The 26,196-nt window shown below is 35.1% G+C and overlaps 2 protein-coding genes across 2 annotated transcripts; both read right to left on the minus strand.

Moving 5' to 3' along the window:
* Positions 1 to 325: 325 nt before the first annotated feature.
* On the minus strand, positions 326 to 4,184 carry LOC126702508 (uncharacterized). The gene is made up of 7 exons (XM_050401210.1): positions 4,020 to 4,184; positions 3,759 to 3,836; positions 2,110 to 2,148; positions 1,447 to 2,025; positions 1,264 to 1,356; positions 779 to 970; positions 326 to 690 (listed from the first exon to the last, which is right to left on the minus strand). The coding sequence occupies exons 1-7, from the start codon at positions 4,110 to 4,112 to the stop codon at positions 565 to 567; spliced, it is 1,200 nt and encodes a 399-aa protein (XP_050257167.1). The 5' UTR covers positions 4,113 to 4,184; the 3' UTR covers positions 326 to 564.
* A 13,314-nt stretch (positions 4,185 to 17,498) lies between these two features.
* LOC126702894 (NAC domain-containing protein 92) lies at positions 17,499 to 20,185 on the minus strand. Its single transcript, XM_050401754.1, has 3 exons — positions 19,892 to 20,185; positions 18,504 to 18,769; positions 17,499 to 18,413 (listed from the first exon to the last, which is right to left on the minus strand). The coding sequence occupies exons 1-3, from the start codon at positions 20,043 to 20,045 to the stop codon at positions 17,874 to 17,876; spliced, it is 960 nt and encodes a 319-aa protein (XP_050257711.1). The 5' UTR covers positions 20,046 to 20,185; the 3' UTR covers positions 17,499 to 17,873.
* Positions 20,186 to 26,196: the final 6,011 nt, after the last annotated feature.

Consider the following 26,196-nt stretch of genomic DNA (forward strand, 5'->3'; position numbering starts at 1 on the left):
TACTTTGTAAACCTTTGTAGCTGAATTTGACTAAAGCAGTTACACGAGTATTTTTTGTAAGAACCTTAGTGTCCTCTAAATTTTTGGTAAGTAGAAAATAGCGAGTGTTCTCTTACAATCTGCACCTTACACCATGATCCCTAGATTTTAGAAAATAAATCAACGTATTGTTTTTTTTTTTTCTTATTTTTGGGTCGGTGAAAGAGAGAGAGAATAAGAACCACGTTCACATATTTGCTATGAACCACAACTATCTAGCAAATAAGATGAACAGTTAATTGAGGCATAAATGAAGCAGACATTATGGAAGAGAAGAGAAATGCAATTCCAAAAAACCTCAACGGCTCACTTAAAGGCACGAGAGATACACTATAAGCCCCCCACCCCCACCAAAAAAAATTCATGATGAGAAACTGTAACTTAGTTCTGAAGGATTTTGTATCATTCTTCACTGTAGCAAATTGGTAACTTAGATGGCAACGAAATACATTCAATCTCTACCACTTAAAAAGGATGTTTGATCCTCTCATGCTTTCCTTCCAAACAAAATCAATTTTCTTTGTTTCATTGGCGTAGTATCTGCTGCAATTGAAGCACTTGATTCCTTTGCTCTGGAGGCAGGAGATTAATCTGTTCAGGAGTGAGGCTCATGACTTGTTGAAGTAGCGCTTTCTCCATCTCCGGTGTCAACTACATAATGAGCAGAAGTCAGTTTTTAAAATCTGAATGTATTATAAAATATCTAGTTGATACCAAAAAACAGTGGTGGACATATTACCGATTGGGAGCGAGGAGGCTGATTGCCGGGACCCATTTGACCAGGAACTAGTGGTGGTGGGCCTGGAAGACCTGAATGCTGTGTTACTGACAAATTTTCAGGTGGGCCAGACATCCAAGAAGATCCTCTATCCACTTGCATGGAACTTCCACCTTGATTGCTGAATTCTGTCCCTAAATGTTGACCTCCCATCTGGGGGGATAGTGAGGGTAAATATAAGTTAGAAAGTTGTATTTGTCAATTTTCTTCTACAACAGTTGACTATGTTTATGTGCAAGATCATCAATGAGTTGTGTTGGTTTTATTAAACCATGGCATGTATACCCCCCCAAAAAGGACACCACTATCTCTCTCCAATGCTTATCCACCAAGCCTAATTTCTTCAGATTTATATCCCTCCCATCAATAGTTAGTTGACTAACCACCCCAGTAAGAACATGTCGAACATAATGGTGCTATCCAATAACTAAAAAGTACATGCATACCTGATACAGTGATTGATGTGGTGGCTGATTTGGATGCGGTGGCTGCCCTTGTGGATATGAAGAACCAATCCCAGCAGGAGGTTTACTACCTGGCTGAAATTATCAAGAAAGAAAACAATTTTAAAAAATCTAATATATACCATAATCAATAATGATTTTTGAACAATATGATCTTCAGCTTACATGAAACATTTGCTGTTGGAGATGTTGAGAAGCACCAGGATGTTGGAAACCCACATTAGGCCCCATTTGAGGGTGATACTGATGATGATAAGATGGAACTGGAGGTGGCCTAGGTTGTGGTGGCAATGGAGGTTGCAGTGGCAGATGAGGAATTCCAGTTGTCTGTAGTGGCTGTTGCAACTGGCTGGAAGCAGTTGACATTTGCGGTTGCTGAAGTGGAGGTGGCTGTGAAGAGGAATATAGAGGAAGTGAAGGGACATTGGAAAGTTGAGATGATTGCGGAAGAGACATAGGGGGCATTTGGGAATTCATATGTCCTTTAGGCGGCTGTGGCATCTGCAGGGGATGTGAAGGCATGGGCTGAGACTGAACATTTAGTGTAGGAACAGCAGCAGTTGAAATAGGCATCACAGTTTGGTTCTGGTGTTGTTTTCTGTTAGGAGGAATCTGAGATGCACCAGTTTGGTCCTGCATACCCACTTGACTTGGTGGTGAGTGAGCTGCCTGAACATTTGACATTTGAGTTGGCTGTGCTGATTGTTGAGGAGGCTGTGATACTGGTGGCTGGATGCTTGGAATCTAAACACAAACTGAAATTTAGCATATACATATAGGCATTAAATAAAATCTAAAGATCAAAGCTTCATAAATAACAAAGCATACCGCTTGAGGGGGCTGGACCATTCCAAGCATAATTTGTGCCTAGCAAAAATAAAATACCAACCAGTCAAAAAAAAAAACAGTTGAATGTAATGTAGTATAATGTCCAACTGAAAACAAAATGAATTACAAAACCAACTAAAACATAGATCACCACTAACTGGTGTGGTATACATCTCATTTATTAAAAAATTCTAAATTCTAAAATCTAGATAAATAACAATGATTCTTAGATGAATCATAGTAGAGTTGCCTTACATCATTTTCAGAAATGCGCAGCATCTCAAGATTGCATAATGAACTACTTCAAAGTTAAAACTAATTGTCGATCTCCATGATAACAGAACTATGACAGACCAAATGCAGACATATAAGTATCATAAGTGAAATGAATTTTACAAATACCAAATATACATTGTAACAAGTTTAATAACTTAATGTATACTAGAATCATCAAGTCTGAATAACTTGGTATCACTGGGCATGGGGAGAGAGAAAACACAAAAGTCTCTACAGGTATGTCCTGTATAAAGATCAAAGAACCAACTCACTCCCCCCCCCCCCCCCCCCCCAAAAAAAAAATTACCTACGCCACATAATGCTGCCTTGACAATAATCTATTAAAGTAGACTTTGGTTAATTCCAACATGGACAGAAGCAGTTTTAGTAAACTGTCACTGGACTTCTGTTATGACACTTGCTAATGTTCACAACTTTCAGGTTCTTGATAACTCTGTTTACTATTTCCTAAAATAATACTCTCAATATTTTCATTATACAATATAGATAACAAATTTCTTTAAATTTTAAATTTAGGGACTAATTTAGTAAAAGGAAAACTTGTGATACGACATTGCCTAACTTCCAAAGAGAGAAAATAGTTCATTACCTAGAGTTTTCTTTGATGTAAAAGTGTTAGGTCAAACCAGAGGAAGCAACCGTATGCCAAGAACGCCGCATAGTCTATGAAACTTATCAGACAATTATTTGTCATCATTTCCATAAATAAAGGCCATATTGAGTTCACAAAGATTCTGCTTTTGCGGGTTCAGGAGAGCTGATTGGTAGGCTTCCTTACCCCCCAACTTTTTTTTTTTGAAAAGCTGATTCCAGACTCAAACTCACAATAATGGGGTGGTACTCCCAATTCCCAAATCCCTCCCATCCAGAGTTCAAAGGCCGAGAGGTACTTCTTGGCTATGAAGTTGGTCGAATAATGAAATCTCCAAGTGATATTTTAGTATGGTAGTGTTTTCTAAAGATTACCCATTTAGAATCACATGTTTCTAATTCAAAGCCATCAATGCAAACTCTTGTGTCTTTTCCAGAATTACTCCTACTAGGACAAGAACACCATTGCAATTCTCACTCTCCAGTAGGATTTCAAAAGAAAGAAAGAAATTTGTTCCAAGGCAATGCTATCACATTACAAAAAACACTATTTGCAAACCTTTTTTTTTTTTGAGTTTTTCTTCTCTATTTAAATGAATTTTGATTCATCAAACCCCTAAAAAAATGCTAAAACCCTAATTGCACAACCTAAATAAATAGATGAAAAAGGAAAAAAAAAACACACACACACACAGAATTTCCAGAGTCCATGAAATAAGCAGAAAACAGCTTTAATTTTTGAAACCCTAAAAATTTGGTACCTGGAAAAGGGCTTTGGTCAAGAGTGGGTTCTGAATGAGGATTTGCCTCGCTTGTTGCTGGTTCTGTTCGATTAGAGCCTGTAATGCGAGAAGAAGAATGAAACAAATTATATTGTAATTTCTATTTTTGTCAGAGAGATTAGTCAGTGTTTGGAAGAAAAGAAAATTTCGAAAGTGAAGTGAAGTAAAAGGATGAATGAGAAGGAAAAAAAAAATGAATTCAAAGAAAATTCGGAGACAGAGAGTGAGAAAATAGTTGACCTTCATCTGAGACATGATTTCATAGAGCTGGTTCTTCGACATTCCGGCGAGGTTCGCCGATAAGCCTTCGCCGGTGATTGACTTTCCCGCCATTGTTTCAGAGAGAGAGAGAGAGAGATTCAAGTGTGAGGAGGGTAGGAGTTTAATTTCGGTTTTTTGTGTTGGTCCTGGGCCGAGTTTATTGAAATTTTGCGGTTAGGCCCAAAATATATGGACATTGGGATACTTCAATTTCAACTTTTCTTTTTTCTTTTTCAGGGGTTGTTTGGATAGAACTTATTTTGCTGAAACTGAAAACTGAAAACTGAAAACATTGTAACAAAATAATTTTTAAATATGTGAATAGTGTTGTGAGATCCATTTTTAATGAAAAAGTTGATAAAAAGTGGAGTTTGTGGGTCCGTGTTCACAGTTGAAAAGTCAACAAAATCGGCTCTGAAAAAAAAAAAAAAAAAAATCTGAAAATGCGCAAAGTTGAAAACGTGAACGTAGACATGCTATCCAAACTGCACCTTAATCTTTTCTCCTCCTAAAAAGAGTTCTTATAGTGGGTATCAAAATCTCTCAATATTTTCACTAGTTAATGTGTCAATTTGCCCTAAGTCAACAAAAAACTCACAAAATTTTCATCACACTCTTTTTTTCTTTTTGAGATAAAAGACTATTATTTCATTCAATCAATAGAAAACTTCTATCAAACAATACAATATTGGTAGCATCACTATAGATGTCTTCTAACCAAATTTGAGGATTAGAAAAAACAAACTTTGCCAATCTGGCTAGTTTATCAGCTACGCAGTTACCTTTTTGCTTCACATGAGAAAACAAATAAGATCCGAGTGATGAAGCTAGGAAGCGAGAGACTTCAATGACGCGTCCAAAAGGAGCATGCATTGCAAGTTGGAATTGAGGCTTCGTATAACAGTCTCCGAATCTCCCTCAAAAACCACTTCCTAGAGCCCTATCTCTAGAGCGAAAGCTATCGCCCTTTGACAAGCCAGAGCTTCAACATCGTACACCGTTGGGGGCATATTACGAATTGAAGAATAGAAAATCTGTATTTCCATTAATGAAATGAATTGATTACATGAGCTGTATATATATTGATCTGTACAGGTGTGAACACACAAACTAACAGACTAACAGAATTAACAAACTAACACACGTGCAAGCTACAAAACTAACTAACACTCTCACGTACTAACACTTAAGTAAATATCCATACACATTAAGCTACAAGTCGTATGTGCATTATTTTTCTCTTGCATTGACCTGCCGTTTATGCTCTGTTACAGAATCAGCATCTCTATGTTCAGTGTTTTGATCCTCTGTATTCTTGACTTCGCTTCTGCTCTTGCTACTGATCTTGGCAAATTCACTTGAACTCTGATACTCCCCCTCAAGAGTAGCAGGGGCATGTATATTAAGCATTCCCATTTTACAAGTAAGAGTTGAAAATTGATTGTAATTCAAAGCTTTGGTAAGCAGGTCAGCTAACTGACAGTTTGATCAACATGATTCAACTTAATCACCTTTTCTAACACCTTATCCCTAACCACATGACAATCTATTTCTATATGCTTTGTCCTCTCATGGAAGACTGGATTAGAGCCAATATGCAACGCAGCTTGACTGTCACAAAACAGCAGAGCCTCCTTCTCATGATTCACTCCAATGTCCTTGAGAAAGTATAGAATCCACACTAACTCACATGTTGCTACTGCCATGGATCTGTACTCAGCTTCAGCTGAGGATCTTGATACTGTGGATTGCTTCTTGGACTTCCAAGACACTAAAGAATCACCAATGAAGATGCTATAGCCAGTCACTGATCTTCTAGTGTCAGGACATGCAGCCCAATCTGCATTAGCAAATCCTTTCAGGTGCAGGTCTGTGCTAGAAGAGAACATGAGTCCTTTGCCTGGTTCACCTTTCAAATACTGCAACACTCTTTGTGCTGCACTCAGATGTGGTCTTCTTGGTTTGGACATGAACTGACTGAGTTTATGGACAGCAAAAGTGATGTCAGGTCTTGTGATTGTTAAGTACAAGAGCCTACCCACAAGCCTTCTATAATGACTAGGATCCTTAAGGTCTTCTCCTTCAAACTTGCTCAGCTTTAAGTTATGCTCCATGGGAGTCTTAGCACACTTACAGCCAAGCAATCCAGCATCACTGATTAGTTCAAGGGTGTACTTCCTTTGACAGAGAGCAATACCTTTGTCTGATCTTGCAACCTCCAAACCAAGGAAATATTTCAAATCACCCAAATCCTTAAGCTTGAACTTATCATCCAGCATGACTTTAAATTTGTCCACTTCAGCCTTGTCATTGCAAGCTATTAAAACATCATCTACATAGACCAAAAGAATCATGAAGATGTCATCATGTCTTCTGGTAAACAAGGAATAATCAGCTTTGGATTGGATGAAACCAAGCTGAATCAAGGTGCTTGAGAATTTGGCAAACCATTGCCTAGAAGCTTGCTTGAGGCCATAGATGGACTTATTGAGCTTACAAACAACCTCCCCCTGGCTGTGAAACCCCTGTGAAAGAGCCATATACACTTCTTCATCCAAGTCACCATGAAGAAAAGCATTATTTACATCCAATTGGCTAAGAAACCAACCCTTAATGGCAGCAACAGCAAGAACAATCTTGACAGAGACCATTTTAGCCACAGGGGAAAAGGTTTCAAAGTAATCAATGCCCTCCTTTTGTGTGAAACCCTTAGCCACTAATCTGGCTTTATATCTCTCAATAGAACCATCAGCTTTATACTTGATTTTGTAGACCCATTTGCAGCCAATGGAGCTCTTACCAGCAGGCAAGGGTGCCAATGTCCAGGTATTATTAGCTTCAAGAGCTGCTATTTCAGCAGCCATGGCAGCCTGCCATTGGGGATCAGACACGGCTTGATGGTAAAATTGAGGCTCAACAAGAGAAGAAATGGCACAGCAATAGGCTTTATATGAGGGAGAAAGATGGTGATATGAGACATGAGAAGAAAGGGGATGAGCAGTACCTAATTGGGAAGAAGATAAAGGCTGGGCAGAAGTAGCATAATTGCAATGGAAGTCCTGTAAATAAGAAGGTCTTGTAACAGATCTAGTGGACCTTCTAAGAGGGACAGGAGCTGCAATAGGATCAAGAGATGTGTCTGGAACTTCATCAAGTAGATCATCATCAATAGTATGATGTACTTGGATGATAGAGTGAGGAGTGAGGGCAGGAGTTTTGGACAAAAAAGGATCATCATGTAAGTGAGAAACAGGAGAGACATATGGTAAAGGTAATGAAATCAGAGGAATAGAGGCATTGGAAGAATGAACATAAGGGAAGATAGACTCATGGAAAACAACATCCCTAGAGACAAAAACAGCATGAGTGGCAAGATCATAGAGCTTATAACCTTTGACATTACATGGGTAGCCAAGGAAGATACATTTTCTTGCCCTTGGGGAGAATTTGCTTCTATGATGAGCAATAGTAGAGGCAAAACACAGGCAGCCAAAGACTTTGAAGTGAGCATACTCAGGAGGCTTATGAAATAGAAGCTCAAAGGGTGTTTTGTCATTCAACAAGGGGGAAGGAAGTCTATTGATTAGATAGGCAGCAGTCAAGACACAATCACCCCAAAATTGCAAAGGAACTTGAGATTGAATTTGTAAAGCCCTAGCAATGGAAAGTAAGTGTTGGTGTTTTCTCTCCACAACAGAGTTTTGTTGTGGAGTATAAACACAGCTAGTTTGATGGATAATGCCATGGGAATTAAGAAAATCAGTCATGGAAAATTCTTTGGCATTGTCAGTCCTAATGGATTTAATATGTTGACCAAATTGTGTAGCAACCATAGTATAAAAGGATTGAAAGAGGGGCCTAACATCAGATTTGGATTTCATTAGGAAAAGCCAAGTGGCTCGGGTAGCATCATCCACAATGGTCAAAAAATATTTATAGCCATCCAAAGTAGGGATAGAATAAGGTCCCCAAACATCCATATGAACTAAATCAAAAGGACAAGCACAAATGTTATTATTGAAAAGAAAAGGTAATCTTTTAAGCTTGGCCATAGGACAAACTTGACAAGTCTTATTACAAAAGGATTGCAAAGATGGAATATTGGAGCCTAAAACTTTAAGTTTCATATCTGAAGGATGTCCTAGTCTTGCATGCCAAAGAAAAGAAGATGCAGAACTTGCAGTGGTGGTTGCAGAGAAAGGAAGAAAAGAATCATTGAACTTGTGATTGCTTAAGTAATCAGCAAGTGAAGAGTGAGGAATGTGTTGTAGACTATCACACTGCAGCAAGTACAGCCCATCAACAGCCTTGCCCATCCCAATCGTTTTCCAAGGTAAAAGGTCCTGGATAAAACAATAAGTTGAAAGGAAAACAAGGCAATAAGGCTGGGATAAAGTGAGTGTACTGACAGAGAGCAGATTGAAGCTAAATGAGGGAACACAAAGAACATTAGTGAGGGTGAGTGAAGGGGAAAGGACAACAGTGCCTATATGAGTGACTTGAGCTGATTCCCCATTAGGCAAGTGAACCAAAGACTGTATAGTAGCAGTAATTGAAGTCAATAGATCAACTGAACAAACAAAATGGTCTGTAGCTCCAGTATCCAAAACCCATGTCCACTTATCATAAACTCTTCTATTTACTACTTGTGCAGAGAAAACACTGTGAGAGAGGTCAATACCTGACATTGGAGCACTAGCAGGTGTAGAAGATGATGCTATATTGGCCATGGAAGCTTCTTTGACTGGAGCAGAAGGTATAATGGATGAAGCAGAAGCTCCAAATAGTGCAAAAAGCTGTTGATACTGCTCCGAAGTAAAGGCAGTCTGATGGTGCATTGGTGAAGCAGCAATGGGTGATGCATCTGAAGATACTTGATGAGCCATAAATGGCTTATTCTTGAACTTAAAACCTGGTGGAAAACCATGCTTTTTATTGCATTTCTCCACTGTGTGACCAGTTTTGCCACAATGTGTGCAAGTTGGTCTTTCCTTCCCTTTACCAGCATTACCAAGAAATGAACCAAGATGTTCATTGGACAACTTAGCAGCCAAAGCAGTGGAATCAACCTTAGCAAAGGATGTGTTAGGTACTGATCTTTGGGTCTCCTCTTGAATTAGCAATGAGTAGACTTTGCTAAGAGATGGAATAGGATCCATAAGCAAGACTTGAGATCGAACTTGGGAGAAAGAATCATTCAATCCCATTAAAAATTTCATAACAGATTCTCTTACTTGCAGATCAGTAAGCCTCTTGTTAATATTGCAAATACATTTACCACAAGTGCAAGAAGGAAATGGACTAAGGTTTTGTAATTGATCCCAAAATACCTTCAACTGAGTGAAGAAGTCAGTGATAGACATTTCTCCTTGATGAAGCTCTGCTATGTCCTTTTGAAGGTTGAAAACTCTAGGTCCATTTGTTTGGGCAAATCAATTCTTCAAGTCATTCCAGATTTCTAAGGCAGTATCTTCATAAATGATGCTTGCTTGGAGCTTTGGTGAAACTGAATTGGTTAACCATGTCCCAACCATGTTGTCACATCTTATCCAGGCCTGCACATTCGAAGGAGTTGATACCAATGGTGATGAGAGAGTCAAAGTTCCATCAATGAACCCTAGCTTATTCTTGGTAAGTAAAGCTTTTCTCACTGCACGAGCCCAGGCTGAGTAATTTTCACCACCTATTAATGGTTGTGTGACAAGAACTAAGCTTGGATTCTCTGCGTGATGCAAGAACAGAGGGTCATCCATTGGAGATTCTTGTGAAGATGAAGAAGATGGATTCACAGATGTGGAAGCATCTGTTGAACCATTTTCATTCGTAGCAGAAGCCATAGATGGCGAGAATGAAGAATAAGATTCCTAAGAATTAAATTTCTCAAGAACAGAGAGATTTTCTCGGGAAAATTTGAGAGAGAAAGAAAATGCAAAACCCTACAGGAATTTGGGAATTTGCTCTGATACCATATTACGAATTGAAGAATAGAAAATCTGTATTTCCATTAATGAAATGAATTGATTACATGAGCTGTATATATATTGATCTGTACAGGTGTGAACACACAAACTAACAGACTAACAGAATTAACAAACTAACACACGTGCAAGCTACAAAACTAACTAACACTCTCACGTACTAACACTTAAGTAAATATCCATACACATTAAGCTACAAGTCGTATGTGCATTATTTTTCTCTTGCATTGACCTGCCGTTTATGCTCTGTTACAGAATCAGCATCTCTATGTTCAGTGTTTTGATCCTCTGTATTCTTGACTTCGCTTCTGCTCTTGCTACTGATCTTGGCAGATTCACTTGAACTCTGATAGGGCAAGACAATTCTTTCCGAGAGTGATCCAATAATCTGACCTCCAAAGTCCCTGATCACCACTCCTATTCCCGCTGAAGTGATGTCCTGGAAAAGAGCACCATCGAAATTGGCTTTGTAAAACAGTTGTTGGGGAGGAGACCAGTGAACTAACGATGTAGAGGGTACCACAAGTGAAGGCGAATCCTAGACTGAATGAAATTCCTATAAACTTTCCACCGCATCGGAGTAAATTTTAGAGTATGGCAAAGATGGGGAATTTAATCTTGTGGCATTGCGTTTGGCCCAAATGCTCCAAGTAATGTAGGTAAAGCGCTTTGCTAAGTTTTGAACATTGACATTAAGAATCCCTGTCAATAAGTCCTGAAAGTTGACAAAGTGTTCTGAGAGTTGGTGATGACAGTTTACTTCATCCCACCATGTTTCTTTAACCACTTGGCAGTCCCAAAGAGCATGTATGGTATCTTCCACACCTTCATGGTGGCACTCACAAGTAGAGTTTTGAGTCACCTTTTGACGAAAGAGATTTTTCTTCGTCGATAGTGAATCATTACAAGCTCTCCATAGGAAGTGTTTAAGTTTACTTGGGATGTTGAGGTTACAAATTTCCTTCCAAAACACCCCTTGGGCAGAGTAATTTGAGGTCCCCGATTTGGATGCCAATTCAGCTTCATGGGGCACAAATCAGCTTCATGGAGCACCCGCTCAGTTATCCAGCTAGATCCATCTTCCTTTAATAGAGCACAAACCCACGTATTTCCAGGAAAATTTTTCATCGGTCAAATAACTCTACTAGAATGGAATTCTAGAAGCCATTTGTCCCCTCTGATGTAGACATTTTTTCCATCGCCTATCCAACAAGAAGATCCCAGATCAATCACTTGTAATGCCTTGAAAATACTCTGCCATGCGTATGATCCCTTCATGTTTACCCCCTCGTCCATGATTGAACATCTAGGAAAAGACCTCGCTGTAGATACTTAATTTTGCACCCATAATTTAATCAAGGAGAATGACTTGAATGATCATTCATGTATCCTAAAAATCATCATTGCATTACATGTATTATTTTGTCCTTGCATTATTTTGTCCTTGCATTACATGCATTAATTCATTCATTACATATCATAAAAATGATCTTGAGGTTCTAACGGTTGCCACAGTATGCCCGATTTCCAAATCGGACTGTCAAATCGAAGATATCGCATAATCAAGTTTGCACGGTCAGTATACATTGTATGGGATGAAGCTAATCACATGTGATTAATTGAAATTAATTTTGATTGGTTGATGATTAAAATTAATTAAATGAATTTATGTGATTGGTGGAGCATTTTTCTTAAAGTGAAATTTGTTGCATGGGATTAAAACAAATAAGTTGATAATATTTAAAGACCGTGGATAATTAGGCTTTTGGGATAATTATATTCAAAATAATTATTTTAAAAGTCATAGTTATCACTTTGGAATGAGGTTTATCATGAAAATAATTCTGAAATTCGTCCAAATACCGTCTTAGAGTTGAAAAACACCTCAAAAACGTGCTAATCAAGTAACAGATTTCAGATTCACGTTCTGAGGCACTTTTGGCATAGTAGAACTCAAAATTAGGACTAGGCTATTTCTGGAAAAGTTGTAGATAATCGAATTTCCTTTCAGCTCTAAACATTTCAGCTTAATCAGAATTTTGAACAAAGAGATATGATCAAAATACGAAACTGGTTCTGATCTGAAAAATCAGCTTATTCTTATCCAAATCTCCTTTTTTTAGGATTTTCCCCCATACGTTTTTTGCTTATTTTTTTTCAGCATTCCAACCTCTATAAATAGAGGAGGCATCTCATAATTCAACACACTTTTCACCCTTTAGAGAGAAACACCTTTTTTCTACACTCTGAGAGGCACACGTTTTGAGGCTCCCAAATTGTTGATATTTGTTAATCCTCTCTGAGATTTGTTGTTTAAATTAGGATTTCAACCCTAAAACATCCCCTCAAGAACAAAGAGTGCTCATGCAAGAGGTTGTTTCCTTTACCCTATCTCTTTCTTATGCTTCTTGTTTATAATGATGAATGTTCTTTTATCTATGAATTGTTAATCATTGTTTTGTTCTTATGCTTCTTGTTTATAATGATGAATGTTCTTTTATCTATGAATTGTTAATCATTGTTTTGTTTAAAGCATGATTGTTTTTTTATGTGATTGTTATAATCTTTTTCTTGAATGTCAATAATTTGCATGTAAACAACTCTTTTTCTTTTTCTTAAAATAAAAACAGATCTGCATATTCATTAGATGTAAATCTGACTTTTTCTTAAAAATAAAAACTAATCTATATCTTCACTAGATGTAGATCTGACTTTTTCTTAAAAATAAAAACAGATCTACATCTTTATTAGATGTAGATCTAACTTATAAAAACAGATCTGCATCTTCCTTAGATGTAAATCTGAATTTTTCTTCAACATAAAATGGATCTGCATATTCCTTAGATGTAGATCTGGATTTTCTTTAATCAAAACTGGTTTGTGTCTTCATTAGATGCAAATCCAAACATTTTTTATCAAAAAAAAAAAAAAAAAAAAAAACTGTTTTGTATTTTCCTCAGATATAGATATGATTTTTTTTTTTAATGCATGCAGATTTTTGAAATAAAGAAAAAGATTAAACATGATTGAGTTTGTGTTTTTTTTATTTAATTCATGTTGCATAAATTTAAATTATGAGTGAAACTCTCTTCTTAAAAAATATTTTTCATTCTTTTAAAACATATAAAAAATAGATCTGATTTTTCTATTGTCAAAACCATTTTTTTTTTTTTTTTTTTATCATCATAGCACTAATATGGATTTTTATCATCAAAAGCCACTTTCTCTACATACTACAAAACAGATTTGGTATTTTGACAAAACAAAATCAATTTTTTTTTTTTACCAATCAAAACAGATTTGATTTTTTTTTTTTTAAACAAAAGACTTCATTCATAAATAAATTTGTGTGATTTAATTTTTTCACATGTTCAACATATCATTCATGACATGCATAAAATGGTACATTGGTCACAAGAGTCTAGAAGAACAGACTCTGTTTAGACAAAATGGGTGCCTAACACCTTCCCATTCTGTAACCTAGTTTCCGGATTTAGGTCTTTGGCTAAGTAAATCTAGCCTTGTCTTTACTTTTTATTTTGGGTAGAATGTAACTAGGACAACAAGCCATGTATTTTTGGTAGATTGTAACTAAGACCTAAAGCTATGTAATTTTCAAATTTTTCAGGATATGTAATCTTTTATTCAATTAATGAAAAGAACAATTCAGTCATGTATTTATTTATTTTTTCTTATTTTTTTTTATAAAAAAATAAGTGGCTACTCTACATCACTTACTCAAAAAGAGAGGTGCCCCAAAAGGTACCCGAATCTCTTTTTTGAGGGACACTTTTTTTTTTCGAGGACTCAGATCCATTCATTGATTGAATAAAAAAATTACATATCCTGAAAAACTTAAAAATTACATAGTTTTAGGTCCTAGTTACAATCTACCAAAAATACATGGTTTTGGGTCCTAGTTACAAACTACCAAAATACATGGTTTTTTGTCCTAATTACATTCTACCCAAAATTAAAAGTAAAGACAAGGCTAAATCTACATAACCAAAGATCTAAATCCAGAGGCTAAGTTACTGAATGGGAAAGTGTTAGGCACCCATTCTGCCTAGACAAAGTCTGGTTTTCTAGACTCTTGTGACTAATGTACCTTTTTATGCATGTCATGAATGATATGTTGAACATGTGACACTAAAATTAAATCACACAAATTTATTTATAACTGAAGTCTCTTCTTTTGTTTAAAAAAAAAAAATCAGATCTGTTTTGATTGGTAAAAAAAAAAAAAAAAGATTTTGGTTTATCAAAATACCAGATCTGTTTTGTAGTATGTAGAAAAAGAGGTTTTTGATGATAAAAATCTAGATCTATGTTGTGATGATAAAAAAAAAAAAATTTGACAATAGAAAAATCAGATCTATTTTTTATATGTTTTAAAAGAACGAAAAAGATTTTTTAAGAAGAGAGTTTCACTCATAATTTAAATTTATGCAACATGAAATAAATAAAACAAACACAAGCACAATCATGTTTAATCTTTTTCTCTATTTCAAAATTTTGCATGCATTAAAAAAAAAAAATCAAATCAATATCTAAGGAAGATACAAATTAGTTTTTTTTTTTTTTTTTAATAACAAAATGTTCGGATTTGCATCTAATGAAGACACAAACCAATTTTGATTGAGGAAAATCCAGATCTACATCTAAGGAAGATGCAAATTCATTTTATGTTGAAGAAAAATTCAGATCTACATCTAAGGAAGATGCAGATCTGTTTTATTGTGAAGAAAAATTCAAATCTACATCTATGGAAGATGTAGATCTATTTTTATTTTAAGAAAAAGTTAGATATACATCTAATAAAGATGTAGATCTGTTTTTATTTTTAAGAAAAAGTCAGATCTACATCTAATGAAGATGTAGATCTGTTTTTATTTTTAAGAGAAGTCAGATCTGCATCTAATGAAGATGTAGATCTGTTTTTATTTTTAAGAGAAGTCAGATTAACATCTAATGAAGATGTATATCTGTTTTTATTTTTAAGGAAAGTCAGATCTACATCTAATGAAGATATAGATCTGTTTTTATTTTTAAGAAAAAGTCAAATCTACATCTAATGAAGATGCATATCTGTTTTTATTTTAAGAAAAAGAGTTGTTCACGTGTAGATTATTGACATTTAAGAAAAAGATTATAGCAATCACATAAAAAAAAAATCATGCTTTAAACAAAAAAATGATTAGCAATTCATAGATAAAAGAACATTCATCATTATAAACAAGAAGCATAAGAAAAAGATAGGGTGAAGGAAACAATCTCTTGCATGAGCACTCTTTGTTCTTGAGAGGATGTTTTAGGGTTCAAAGAAACTTATTCAGTTATCATTGAAACCTAAAAACTCTAATTTAAGCAACAAATTTCAGAGAGGATTAGCAAGTATCAACAATTTGAGAGCCTCAAAACATGTGCCTCTTAGAGCGTAGAAAAAAAGGTGTTTCTCTCTAGAGGGTGAAAAGTGTGCTGAATTATGAGATGCCTCTTCTATTTATAGATGTTGGAAAAAAAAAAAAAACACATATGGGGGAAAATCCTAAAAAAAGGTGATTTGGATAAGAATAAGTTGACCTCCTACCATAATTCCAACTCCTCCTTGTCGCACTGTTCGGTTGGCTGACTTTCTGGCTGATGAAGAGATTGCTAGGGCCCGTGATGGCTATATTGTTGCAGGAGTAGAGTCTCAAGTTCATTTTTATGATATGCAATGAATGAAATAATGCATGTAATGCAAAGACAAGCTGATGCTTGTAATGCAAGAACAAATTGATGCATGTAATGCAATCATGATTTTTTTGAGGTGTATGGATGGTCATTCAAGTCATTCTCCTTGATTAAATCATGGGTGTAAAATTGAGTGTCTACACTCGCTTTAAAGACCTAGTAGAAAAGGGAGATTGTCTTGTGAATTAATCTCCAAACCTGTTTTCCAAGGATAGCAAGATTGAATTCTTCAATTTCCCGAAAGCCCAAACCTTCTTGGCCCTTCAGCATACACAGCTTGTTCCACACAATCTAGAGAATTTTTCGAGTCTCCCCGTTATATCCCTACCAGAATTTTTGAATGTGTGATTCAATATCTTTGCATAAACGCTTTGGAAGTTTAAACCAATTCATTGTGAAAGTGGGCATAGCTTGTAGGACTGCTTTGATCAACACTTCATAGCTCGCCTGTGAAAGGAGCTTTTCTTTCCAGCCTTGGATTTTATGCCAAACCCTTTCGCGGATGTAGCTAAAGCTTTGCCTCTTTGCTTGACCAACGAAAGAAGGAAGATTTGGCTATAATTCAAATTGGGAGGTAGCCGAAACTCCCAGACGATCTTTGATGATGGACTATGTATGGTGGTCAATATTAAAGCTGAAGAAAAGATGAGTTTTGTCTCAATTAATCTTTTGACTAGAGGCCCATTCATAGATGTCTGGTAATTCCAAAACAGTAGTGTAGTCATGGTCGTTTGCTTGATAGAAGAGCAAACTATCATCAGTAAAAAATAGGTGTGAAACTTTAGGTCCATCCCAACATAAAGATTCACCTCGAATTTCACCGCTATATTCAGCCTATTGAATAACAGAGTGAAGACCTTCTACACAAAAAGAAAAAGGTAAGGCGATAAAGGGTCCCCTTGTCGAAGCCCTCTTTAGGATTGAAATAAACAATGTCGTTTACCATTGATCATGACAGAGAAAGATACAGACTGGATACATATATGCACTAATGAAGGTACTTTGTAATTCAGAGACTAGATTGGGGAGACGTCTTTTTAGGCAGTTTGCTAGTCTTGGAAATGATTTTGTACAAGACGTTGCAAAGGCTAATAGGGCGAAGGTCTTTTGCTCTATTTGGGGATTTTGTTTTTGGAATGAGGGTGAGGAAAATATAATCTTTTTTATTTTATTTTAACCTATGGTACCTAGGTTGACAAGTTTGCTTCTTCTAAAAATATTGTAAGATTTTGTTACGTCCTTCTAATATTGTTTTATTTCCTAAAGTTTGCTTGAATTTCATTTTTCAGCATTTTAAACTTTTAAAGTTTATTTCTCATCCCTAAAATTTTTAAATAGTTTATTGGCATAAATAAGGACGAAAAAAAGTATTGCAATTTAGCTAACTAAGCTCAAAATTCATCAACATCAGTTCATGCAAAGTTTTGTTTTTTATTCTTTCTTTATGTATCATAAGGATGAAGGAATTAAAAGAGCGGATGATAGTTATTGTTATGTATGAAGAAAGCAAAAAAATTTAAAAAGCAAATAATAAAATATAGTATAAAATAAATAATATAATATAAGGTGTTTTGAAAAGTAAGTGTAAAATAAAAAAATTAAGTTCTTATACTAAAATATACATAAATTTTTGCACGAGCTAATACGAATTCTCTTAGCTTTGATATATAATCAAAGGTGCTAAGGATTATCATCATGGAGTACTACACACACATGAGAGAGAGAGAAACTGAAACCATATATATAATGCACCCAACAGCCAACAGTGCTTTCTTTTCTTGGGATTATTCATCAACAATGAACGAGTATAGACAGAAAAGTTCTACGTAGTACATAACAACAAGGATTGGGGAGGAGTTTCCCCTATTTGACATCGAACTAGACCAACTTAATTGAAGATAGACAGAGCCACGAACGGATGGCCGGAGAAGCTTCCCTATTTTAACATACCTATCTAGAAGAACTGAACAACAATACAACATTAGTGGCATGGGCTTAGCCCCATCAATTACCTTGCGACTACAATGTAATATTTCCATTTGTCGATAGGTCATATATATATATGGTTTAAACAGAAGAAATGTTTACAAGAAGTTAGTTCTCGCACTTTAAGATTGCTTCACCACATGGAGTCCATATTGAATGGTTGCTCCGATTGCTGTTGTTGCACAGATTCTAAAACCTTAGAGGAAGAAGCTTGCAAATTTGAACTTAAATGCTCACTTCCAAACTGAGAAAACCCTTGTGGCATATACGAGTAATCTGTACTTGTAGCGTCTCTTGGTTGATAATTTCTCAGTTGTAATGCCTTGAGAAGCAAGGAATTCACGGAAAGACCAGAGCTTAGCAAGCTTGAAGGCCATGAGAGTGATGGAAGACTAGCCGCAGCTGCTTCCCTTACTGCAGCCCAATTATTCATGTTCAAGTTCATGTTCATATTAATATTATTATTGTCGCTGTTGTAACTATGCGGTGATATGTTACTGAACCCACTTGATGAATTTGCAATGTTATTCAAATTTGGTAACTCAATGTCTCCAAACTCGTTTACTATAGAGTTTGTATCGCATGGAGACTCAAGAGATGGCAGCGTTGATGGTGTCTGCTGTGGTTTTTTCATTGCACTTTTTTGGAAAACCCTACAAACCACCCATTCTTCCTGGAAACAAAGAAAGGCCAACAATCCATCAAGAATTGCAAAATAAACAATTTACAATGTTAGGATTGAAAGTTTTGTGTGTTTGGTTACCTTTGACGATTTGAAAGGATGCTTGTTTTCTAGCCTATATTCATGCATAACCCAATTGCTTTTCTCACCCCTAGGAGCTCTTCCCTTGTAAAACACTAGGGTTTTCTTCATCCCAACTAACACTCCAGTACGAAATATTTCCTTGTCCTTCCCTGTGGTTTTCCAATAGCCTGCTTCAGTGGCTCGGTTGGTTCGAAGACCTGTTGGGTATTTTCGGTCTCTCATGCTGAAAAAGTACCATTCTTTTTCGCCCATGGAAGCCTTGCCTGAACCACATAAAGTGATTTAACATTAGTATTTGATTTGTTCTCTTTACATTGATATAGGATCTTAGAAGTTAATTATTTAAGAAATTTTACCAGAATCATATTTGAACATTTTTTAACTTTCAGGATTCATTTATACTAAGATGGACTCGAAATTCATTAGTGGGTTTGTTTGGATAGAGTCGTTTAAAGACAATGATTTGAATTTAAATTTTCTATTAAAATGACTTAAAGGACTATGAAATTAAAAATATATATTATTACTTAAATTTATTGACGAATTTGAGAATTATTATGTGAATTTAAAATAATTAGGTTTGTATAAGATATCATTTCAAATATATATATCATAAGTTTTTTGTTTGAGTAATAATTTCAAAATTCACAGACCATGTGTTGTTAAATTTATATATAACAATTTATACAAATAATTATTCTTCAAATCTCTTAATGTTAATCCTCAAATCCAAACCCAACCTGGAGAAAAATTGGAAAAGTGAAGGATTCTACATGACTCATCGAGTATCTTAGATGGAAATATTAAAGAAACTATTCATTCACATAAAAAGTCAACTTTAGCAATGAAGAAAATGTCATTTGTATGGAAGTAAAGATCACCAGAAATTTTTTTATTTTTTTATTTTTTAGGTAAAAAAGATCACCAGAAAGTTGTAGGTTACATTGTGTATGAATTTTGTTAGTTGTGTCTTATTAAGTGTATTTCATACACCACAACAACCATTTTAATTATGCCCATCAAAATTATTATGAATAGAACATGTTGATAACTAAGGAGCTAAATGAAGAAAACAATTGTCATGATCAAGAAAGGGAAAAATTAAAGAAAGAATTTGTTTGGAATTAAAGACATCAACTTTTCCCTTTTCAAAGCTTTACATTGTTCATTTTAGAGGAAAAAAAATCTAAAAAAAGATAGTCTACAAATTAATAAAATCTATGAAGTCATGAAACTTTACAAAGTAATGATATTTTGAAAGAAAAACTAAACATGTGAACCTAAACAACATTAAACTATGTTTAAAAAAAAGTGGAAATTGTAAAGGTTGAAATAATTAGGCATGTCAATGATAGATGCAGAAAAACAATCAACATTCAGACTACCTGGGAGGTCCCAAGGTTCACACTTGTTGAGATCAACAACGGCTATAGCTTTTGACGTGAAACTAAGATCAGAAACCTTGCGAGTTAGATAATACGTAATGAGCTCTTCATCTGTGGGGTGGAATCTGAAGCCAGGAGGCAGACTTTCCTCCATATATGATCTTTAGTATTTGGAAGCCAAATGATGAGGCTGAAGAGTACGATGATGATGATGCTCTTAAAAAGAAATATAGCTTGATAACATCACCAACATGAGGTTTTAATGGTGGGTATTTAATGTGTTCTATAAACTCACACTTGAAGAAGAAGCTGCCATAGTTAGTCTTTTTTTTATGTTGTTAATTACAGCTAACACGTTGACAAAATGATGGGGCATGGAAATTACGTGGCTTCTTACACGTATGTGTGGGTGTATTTCCTTAATCGTCACTAGGGTTGTAGAGTTATTACTCAATTACCAAACGTAGTTGTCTCATTGACTGAGCAACAATTCAATTATTTCAAAAGAGTGGGTCAGAAAAAGTTGTGCCAATTAAATATAAACCTGAAAAATTTTCTAGTGGATATGAGTGGCAATTCTTTGTGCACGAGGGTTGATTCTATATTACAACAGTTTTGAAATACTAATTCTCTCTGTCTTTCTTTGATCCTGTCCAACCACCTTCACCCATTTCTAACCACCGAAACTCTAATCTCTCACCATACTCCAATGAGAACGTAAAGCTTCAAACCTTATACTTTCTCTAATTCAAGAGAGTATATTAATTAATTTTTTGCTACCTGGCGGCATTCACCGTCATCTCTCTCTCTCTCAATGTGACCGACGTAGGACTGTTCATATATCATTGTTTATTTTCTTCAATTTCGTTTATGAATTGTTTTTAAAGTCATTCCAAAGTAGACAACATATATATAATCATCGCTGTCGCTTTAATTCAATTTATTATCATAATCAATGTTTCTCGCTAAACTTCTTTGCAAGATACACATTTTTCTTTGGTGTTGCTTGAGTCTATATAATGGCCAATCATTTGATAATTTTCAGATAAGATTAAACTCACAAATATAACAAAATATTGGCATAGAATAATTTGATAATTGACACTCAAGACCTTACATTAGGATGATGCAATTATTCTTATTAATTATTTTTTAATGTGGACAAGTATATATTACTAGGAGTGGTTAAAATGGTCACCAACCCACAAGACTGTGTATCTAGGGTAAGCATGTATTTCTTTTGGGTTCTTTTCTTCCTTCACCTCCTTCGGACTTCAAAGATCTCATAAATTTCAATCCTAACCCGGATTTTAATGTATATGTTTCCAGCACCTTAAGAGTTTCTAGAAACACGTGCTAGCTCTTGCACGGGGGCTTCTAGTAGAGCTCTCTTTCTCGAGGGTTTATTTTATTATTATCAATGTTTTGGAAAATACACAACTATACCTTTCTTGAATGACCATTCAAATGGTATAGTGATATAGAATAATATGCATCTTAAAAGTGCTTCAAAGATACAAGTGATATCAATCAAGAAAGCAGACTGATCAACTCTTGAAGTGGAGATTTGGGGTCTACTAAATAGCAAGGATTTTTAATATTTGGCATCCAGTATAGGAGCTAGTTTCATTATCACCTTTGCGGAAAACCAAAAAAGATCTCATAATTAAACACTTATTTTTGGCACGAAAGGTTTTAAGGTTTTAACTTAGTTATACAAGAGTTCAAGTCAATCTAAGTAATAGGATGCCAAATTTGGTTGTAATTCATTGGTTGATGCAATTTGTGTCAAGGAATTTTTATTGTAGGACCGACCTAGTCGCTTTCTCAAAATTGTGTCAGTCGTATTGCACTAAGCAACGCTCCCTCATGACAGTTGCTCGATTTGGTCGGTTTTGGGAAATATGAGAGAGAGAGAGAGAGAGAGAGAGAGAGAGAGAGAGAGAGAGAGAGAGAGAGAGAGAGAGAGAGAGAGGTTTTAGTTAAAGAGTTAGATCTAAAGTTTTCTATTTGGATTTAGGTTATTTTTTTGTGAAATGGTTGGATCTAGGATCTTTCAGTTAAAGGGATTGATCTAGGGTCTTTTGATTCTAGTCTAGGGTTTTTGTTTTTTTTTTATATATTTTTTTAATGAGTTTGGGTTTACTTAGTTAAGGGTCTTTTGAGTGAAAGGATTGAGTCTAGGGTTTCAAAATCATCCATATAATTTTAAATGTTTCATTTTAATCCTCATACAATTTAAAATGTTACAAAAACATTCTTGCATTCAATTAATAGATTAAAAATGCTAATGTAGCAAACAAAAGTGAACTATGTCATATTAGTGAAATGATAAGCAGCTTAATTGGCAAGGGAGGTCAAAACTTACACACTTGTACACCATTTTAGCAAAATTTACCACCTCCCCATGGATGCCAATGCCAAGAAGCAATGCCACTTTTCACTACCATCAACCAAGACCACCAAATGGTCATAAAAATCACCATAAACCACTGGCACTAATACAGACAACCACCAAATCCCCCCCCCCCCCCCCCCTCTCTCTCCCTTTCCAAAAAAAAAAAAAAACTATCACCCTTATGAAGCTCCATTCATCTAAATGGCTGAAACAATTTGAAACCATAGAAACAAAGTAACTGTTGGGAAATTTATAACCCGGTTGATAGAATTAACAAGTTTTAAACCCAAGTTGTTAATTAAATCTATTATGAATAAACCTTGTTCAAATAAATAAACATCAATATCAAGTCAAAATCATGCACAACGGAATAGTAAATAAGACAAGATATGATAACCCAAAAAAATTAATGAAACAAACTAGTTTCACAATAAAAAAATTCAGGGGGAAACCTTCCCAAAAAGCAATCCACTATAGTAAAGAGAAGTTTCAGATCTAGTACACAGTCTTTGTCCCTAGACTCTACAATTCCAGTAGATGAACTTACAGCAGAAACTTTCTACTGCTTCAGAACCTTTGAACTCTCTAATATATGAACGCTTCACCCACAATCACAATTAGAAACTCCAACTAACTTCAAGAACCTCTTAAAGGTTTTCTTCACAACAGCAAATTTGTGGTGGTTGCTATGACTTTAGCTTCTTTACCAATGGAATCTTCAGGTCTACTTTAAAACTCTTTGGTTTGATGAAAAAGAGAAAACTTGGTTACAAAACCTTAGCCGCATAAACATAGTTTTTCTCTCTAAAAAGCCTTCTAATATATGGCTTATGATGTCCTTTAAATATCGATTCAAACGCATCTTAATTTGGGCTTCAAACGAATAAGTTATGGGTTTTCTCACGTTGCTGATTTTTGCTGATCCGCGAAGCTCAATATATCAAGGAGGTGTCGAGCTTGTGTCGAGGAGGTAGTAGGTTTCGAGCTTCTATCGAGAGGTATCAAGACTATTATCAAGGTACATACTAAAAAAGTGCTGAAAATGTGTTCTTGAGCTATTCTTGAGCAAACTGTGTGCTTTCAACTTGGTCTTCAATTACAACTTTAAGACACATCAAAATTTAATAAAAGACATATAATTTGGCATGATTTGGCAAAACCAAAACACATGACCCTAATAGTAACCATAATCTAAGCACAACCAAAACATCGCAACACATAGACCCACATTGCTTAGACTCTCAGCAATATATAGCCACACACAAACCCATGCTCACTCAAGCTCTTGGATTTTCAAAACAACAAGAAAAGGGCTCCTCATTAACATAGAATATTTCCAAATTTCACATCTCCTTGAAAGGAAGAAACAAAGAGACACCCATAAATCCTTACTAATAAACATGTTGAGAATAATTTATGTCCTCCATAAAGAAAGCCCACACACAAATTTCCCCAAAATTCAGAAACATAGGTTCCAATCAGATCAATTCTAAGTATATTTAACAAAATTACATAGCTAATTTAATGAGTTATTCTTTTAGTGGTTTGGGGATTTCTTGACCAGCTCTCACAATCTGGTGGGTTCTTAATGGTGAAATGACAATGGAGAGGAGTTTTGGGGACTAGGTTGATTATGAGTTTCCAATTGGGTAGAGTGATACTTCAGCATTCGGCAATGTGGTAGAGTAGAGGCTTTATGTTTTATTGTCAAAGTAGGGGCTTTAGGTTTTAGTTTAGCCCTCCTCCTCCCTTATTGCGCACACATGCTAGTGTATTAGTGGGATTTGGGAGTTATTGGATTTAGAGAGGTTGGTGTGAAAATTTATGGTCGATGAATGTTGTAGATGTCAAAATTTTATGACATATTCACAATCGTCTAATTGAACATGATCAAATATTTCTGATCAAATTAATTTCCAATTAATGATGTGTCAACTGTGGACAATTAGCAAATGAAATCAAGTCACATGTCAAGTCTTTGAGTTACCACGACTCACATAGAAATGACACATGTTCAAGCCACACAGCAACATCAAATAAAAAAAGCCATGTGGCAACTTCAAAAGAAAAGATGCACATAGAAGGTTCTTAATAAATGCAAGACCAAATTAAATTCAAAATTTGTAATTAACTCTCAATAAATGCTCTCTTTTTCATTTAATAAGAAGCAATCATGTCACCCATTACCTTACCGTACGGTTGAGATTAAAAATCAACGCCACATCATCCTTATAAAAAAAAAAAAAAAAAAAAACACCACATCATCTTTCTCTCTAAGAGATGAGAAACTGTGGGTACTAAACTAAAGTCTCAAATGCCAAGACGAAGGAAACAAGCAAACCCATGGAAAAAAATTAACAAAATAGCAACTGGGTACTCATGGATTGAACCAAAACCCCACAAAAAAATGAAATCTTTGGAGAGGAAGTTACTTTAGAGTTGCTTGGAATTTATTTTGCTAACAAGAATCTGCCTATCCAGCACCTCCTTTGCTAGATGATGCTGTATTTTAATTCATATCTTAGACAAAAAAGACTCAGCTTTTCATACTCTGTTTCTCTCTAATCAATTTTAAGATTAGAAACAAACCCACTAACCTTTAAAATGCGAGTCAATTTAAAATCAAAGCCCTTGAAATTTCCAAAATGCAAAGAAAGGGCATTTACCTACTTGGCTCTTCTTGTTGTTTTGAAAAATGAATGAGAACATTGAGAAACAAGTGTGTACATATCTATTTGTTCTTGTTGTTTTGTGCTTGAGTTGAGCATTTGAGTTGTAATTTTTGTTCCAAAATCTAAAATTTTAGTTTCCTTTTCCTTTTAGAATAACTCAATGAAAATATTTGGTTGTTACTCATGAATATCTAATTTTGATATTTTATGATTTTCTTCTATTGTATCAATGAGCTAGATTTTAACTTTCAAGTTTTGATTAATATGAGAATTTTGTTTCCTTCACCATTGTGTTGAGAAGACTACTAAAGATGCTCGTTTTTTAGTTTCTTTCTCCAAGAGAAAGATGATGTGGCGTTGATTTTTAATCTCAACCGTACGCTAAGGTAATGGGTGACGTGACTACTTCTTATTAAAAGAAAAGAAGATATCATGTTAAAATGTTAACTGGAGGTAAGCAAAACCCAAAGTTGAAATCAAAGATCATTGGGTCACCTATAAATAGAGACTTCTCATGTAGGAAAAGGGACATACACTTAGAGAGAAAAATTATACTATCACTTTGTAAAAATAGAGAGTCATCTCTAAGTCCAAGAGAATTCTATTGCTCATTCCAAATCAAGGCTCAAAGCAGGGATTTTCTTTTAAGTTCCTTTGATATGGTTATTAGATTAAGCCAATAGCAATTTTATTAAATCAATTACCTTCAATCATTCATTCAACTTGGAGACATCAAAGCACAATTCAAGATCAAGTTTCATAGTCTTTCAGATCGTAAAGTTTCTTGGAAATTGAATTAGAGAAGTTTATTATATTTTTTCATTGTAAAGAGTCATACAAAGGATTGTACTTATATATTTAATCAATACAAGTTGTTCATTTATTACACTATTTTTGTGACCGTGTGATTTATTTTTTGCGAGATTTATGTGTTGGATTAGGGACAAAATTGGCCAATGCCCTTTTCGCCCAAATTATATAGCCTTATGCCCCCCTTCCCAAACTAATTAGGGAAATGCCTCTCTTTTGTAACTCGATTTCTCAAAATCGAGTTAAAAAAAAAAAAAAAAAAAAAAAAATCTGGAGCCCTATGTGGCGTTTTAAGGACATATAGTGGCGTTTTGGAACTTGACCTCCATGAAATCGAGTTATAGGCAATTTTTTTACCTATAACTTGAGTTCATGGAGGCCGAGTTCCAAAACACCACTATAAGTCCTTAAAACGTCACTATAAA

The sequence above is a fragment of the Quercus robur genome, chromosome 10, assembly GCF_932294415.1.
Source record: "Quercus robur chromosome 10, dhQueRobu3.1, whole genome shotgun sequence".
Classification (NCBI taxonomy): domain Eukaryota; kingdom Viridiplantae; phylum Streptophyta; class Magnoliopsida; order Fagales; family Fagaceae; genus Quercus; species Quercus robur.

Bases quoted from the DNA above. Each gene is read 5' to 3' on its own strand.
- LOC126702508 (XM_050401210.1), bottom strand. From the start codon at position 4,112: ATGGCGGGAAAGTCAATCACCGGCGAAGGCTTATCGGCGAACCTCGCC. The intron at 3,837-4,019 runs GTCAACTATTTT...CTCGCATTACAG, and splicing joins AAATCATGTCTCAGATGAAG to GCTCTAATCGAACAGAACCA. The intron at 2,149-3,758 runs GTACCAAATTTT...TATTTTTGCTAG, and splicing joins TGACCAAAGCCCTTTTCCAG to GCACAAATTATGCTTGGAAT.
- LOC126702894 (XM_050401754.1), bottom strand. From the start codon at position 20,045: ATGGAGGAAAGTCTGCCTCCTGGCTTCAGATTCCACCCCACAGATGAA. The intron at 18,770-19,891 runs GTAGTCTGAATG...TATGTGGTTCAG, and splicing joins TGAACCTTGGGACCTCCCAG to GCAAGGCTTCCATGGGCGAA. The intron at 18,414-18,503 runs GTAACCAAACAC...CTTTGTTTCCAG, and splicing joins ATCCTTTCAAATCGTCAAAG to GAAGAATGGGTGGTTTGTAG.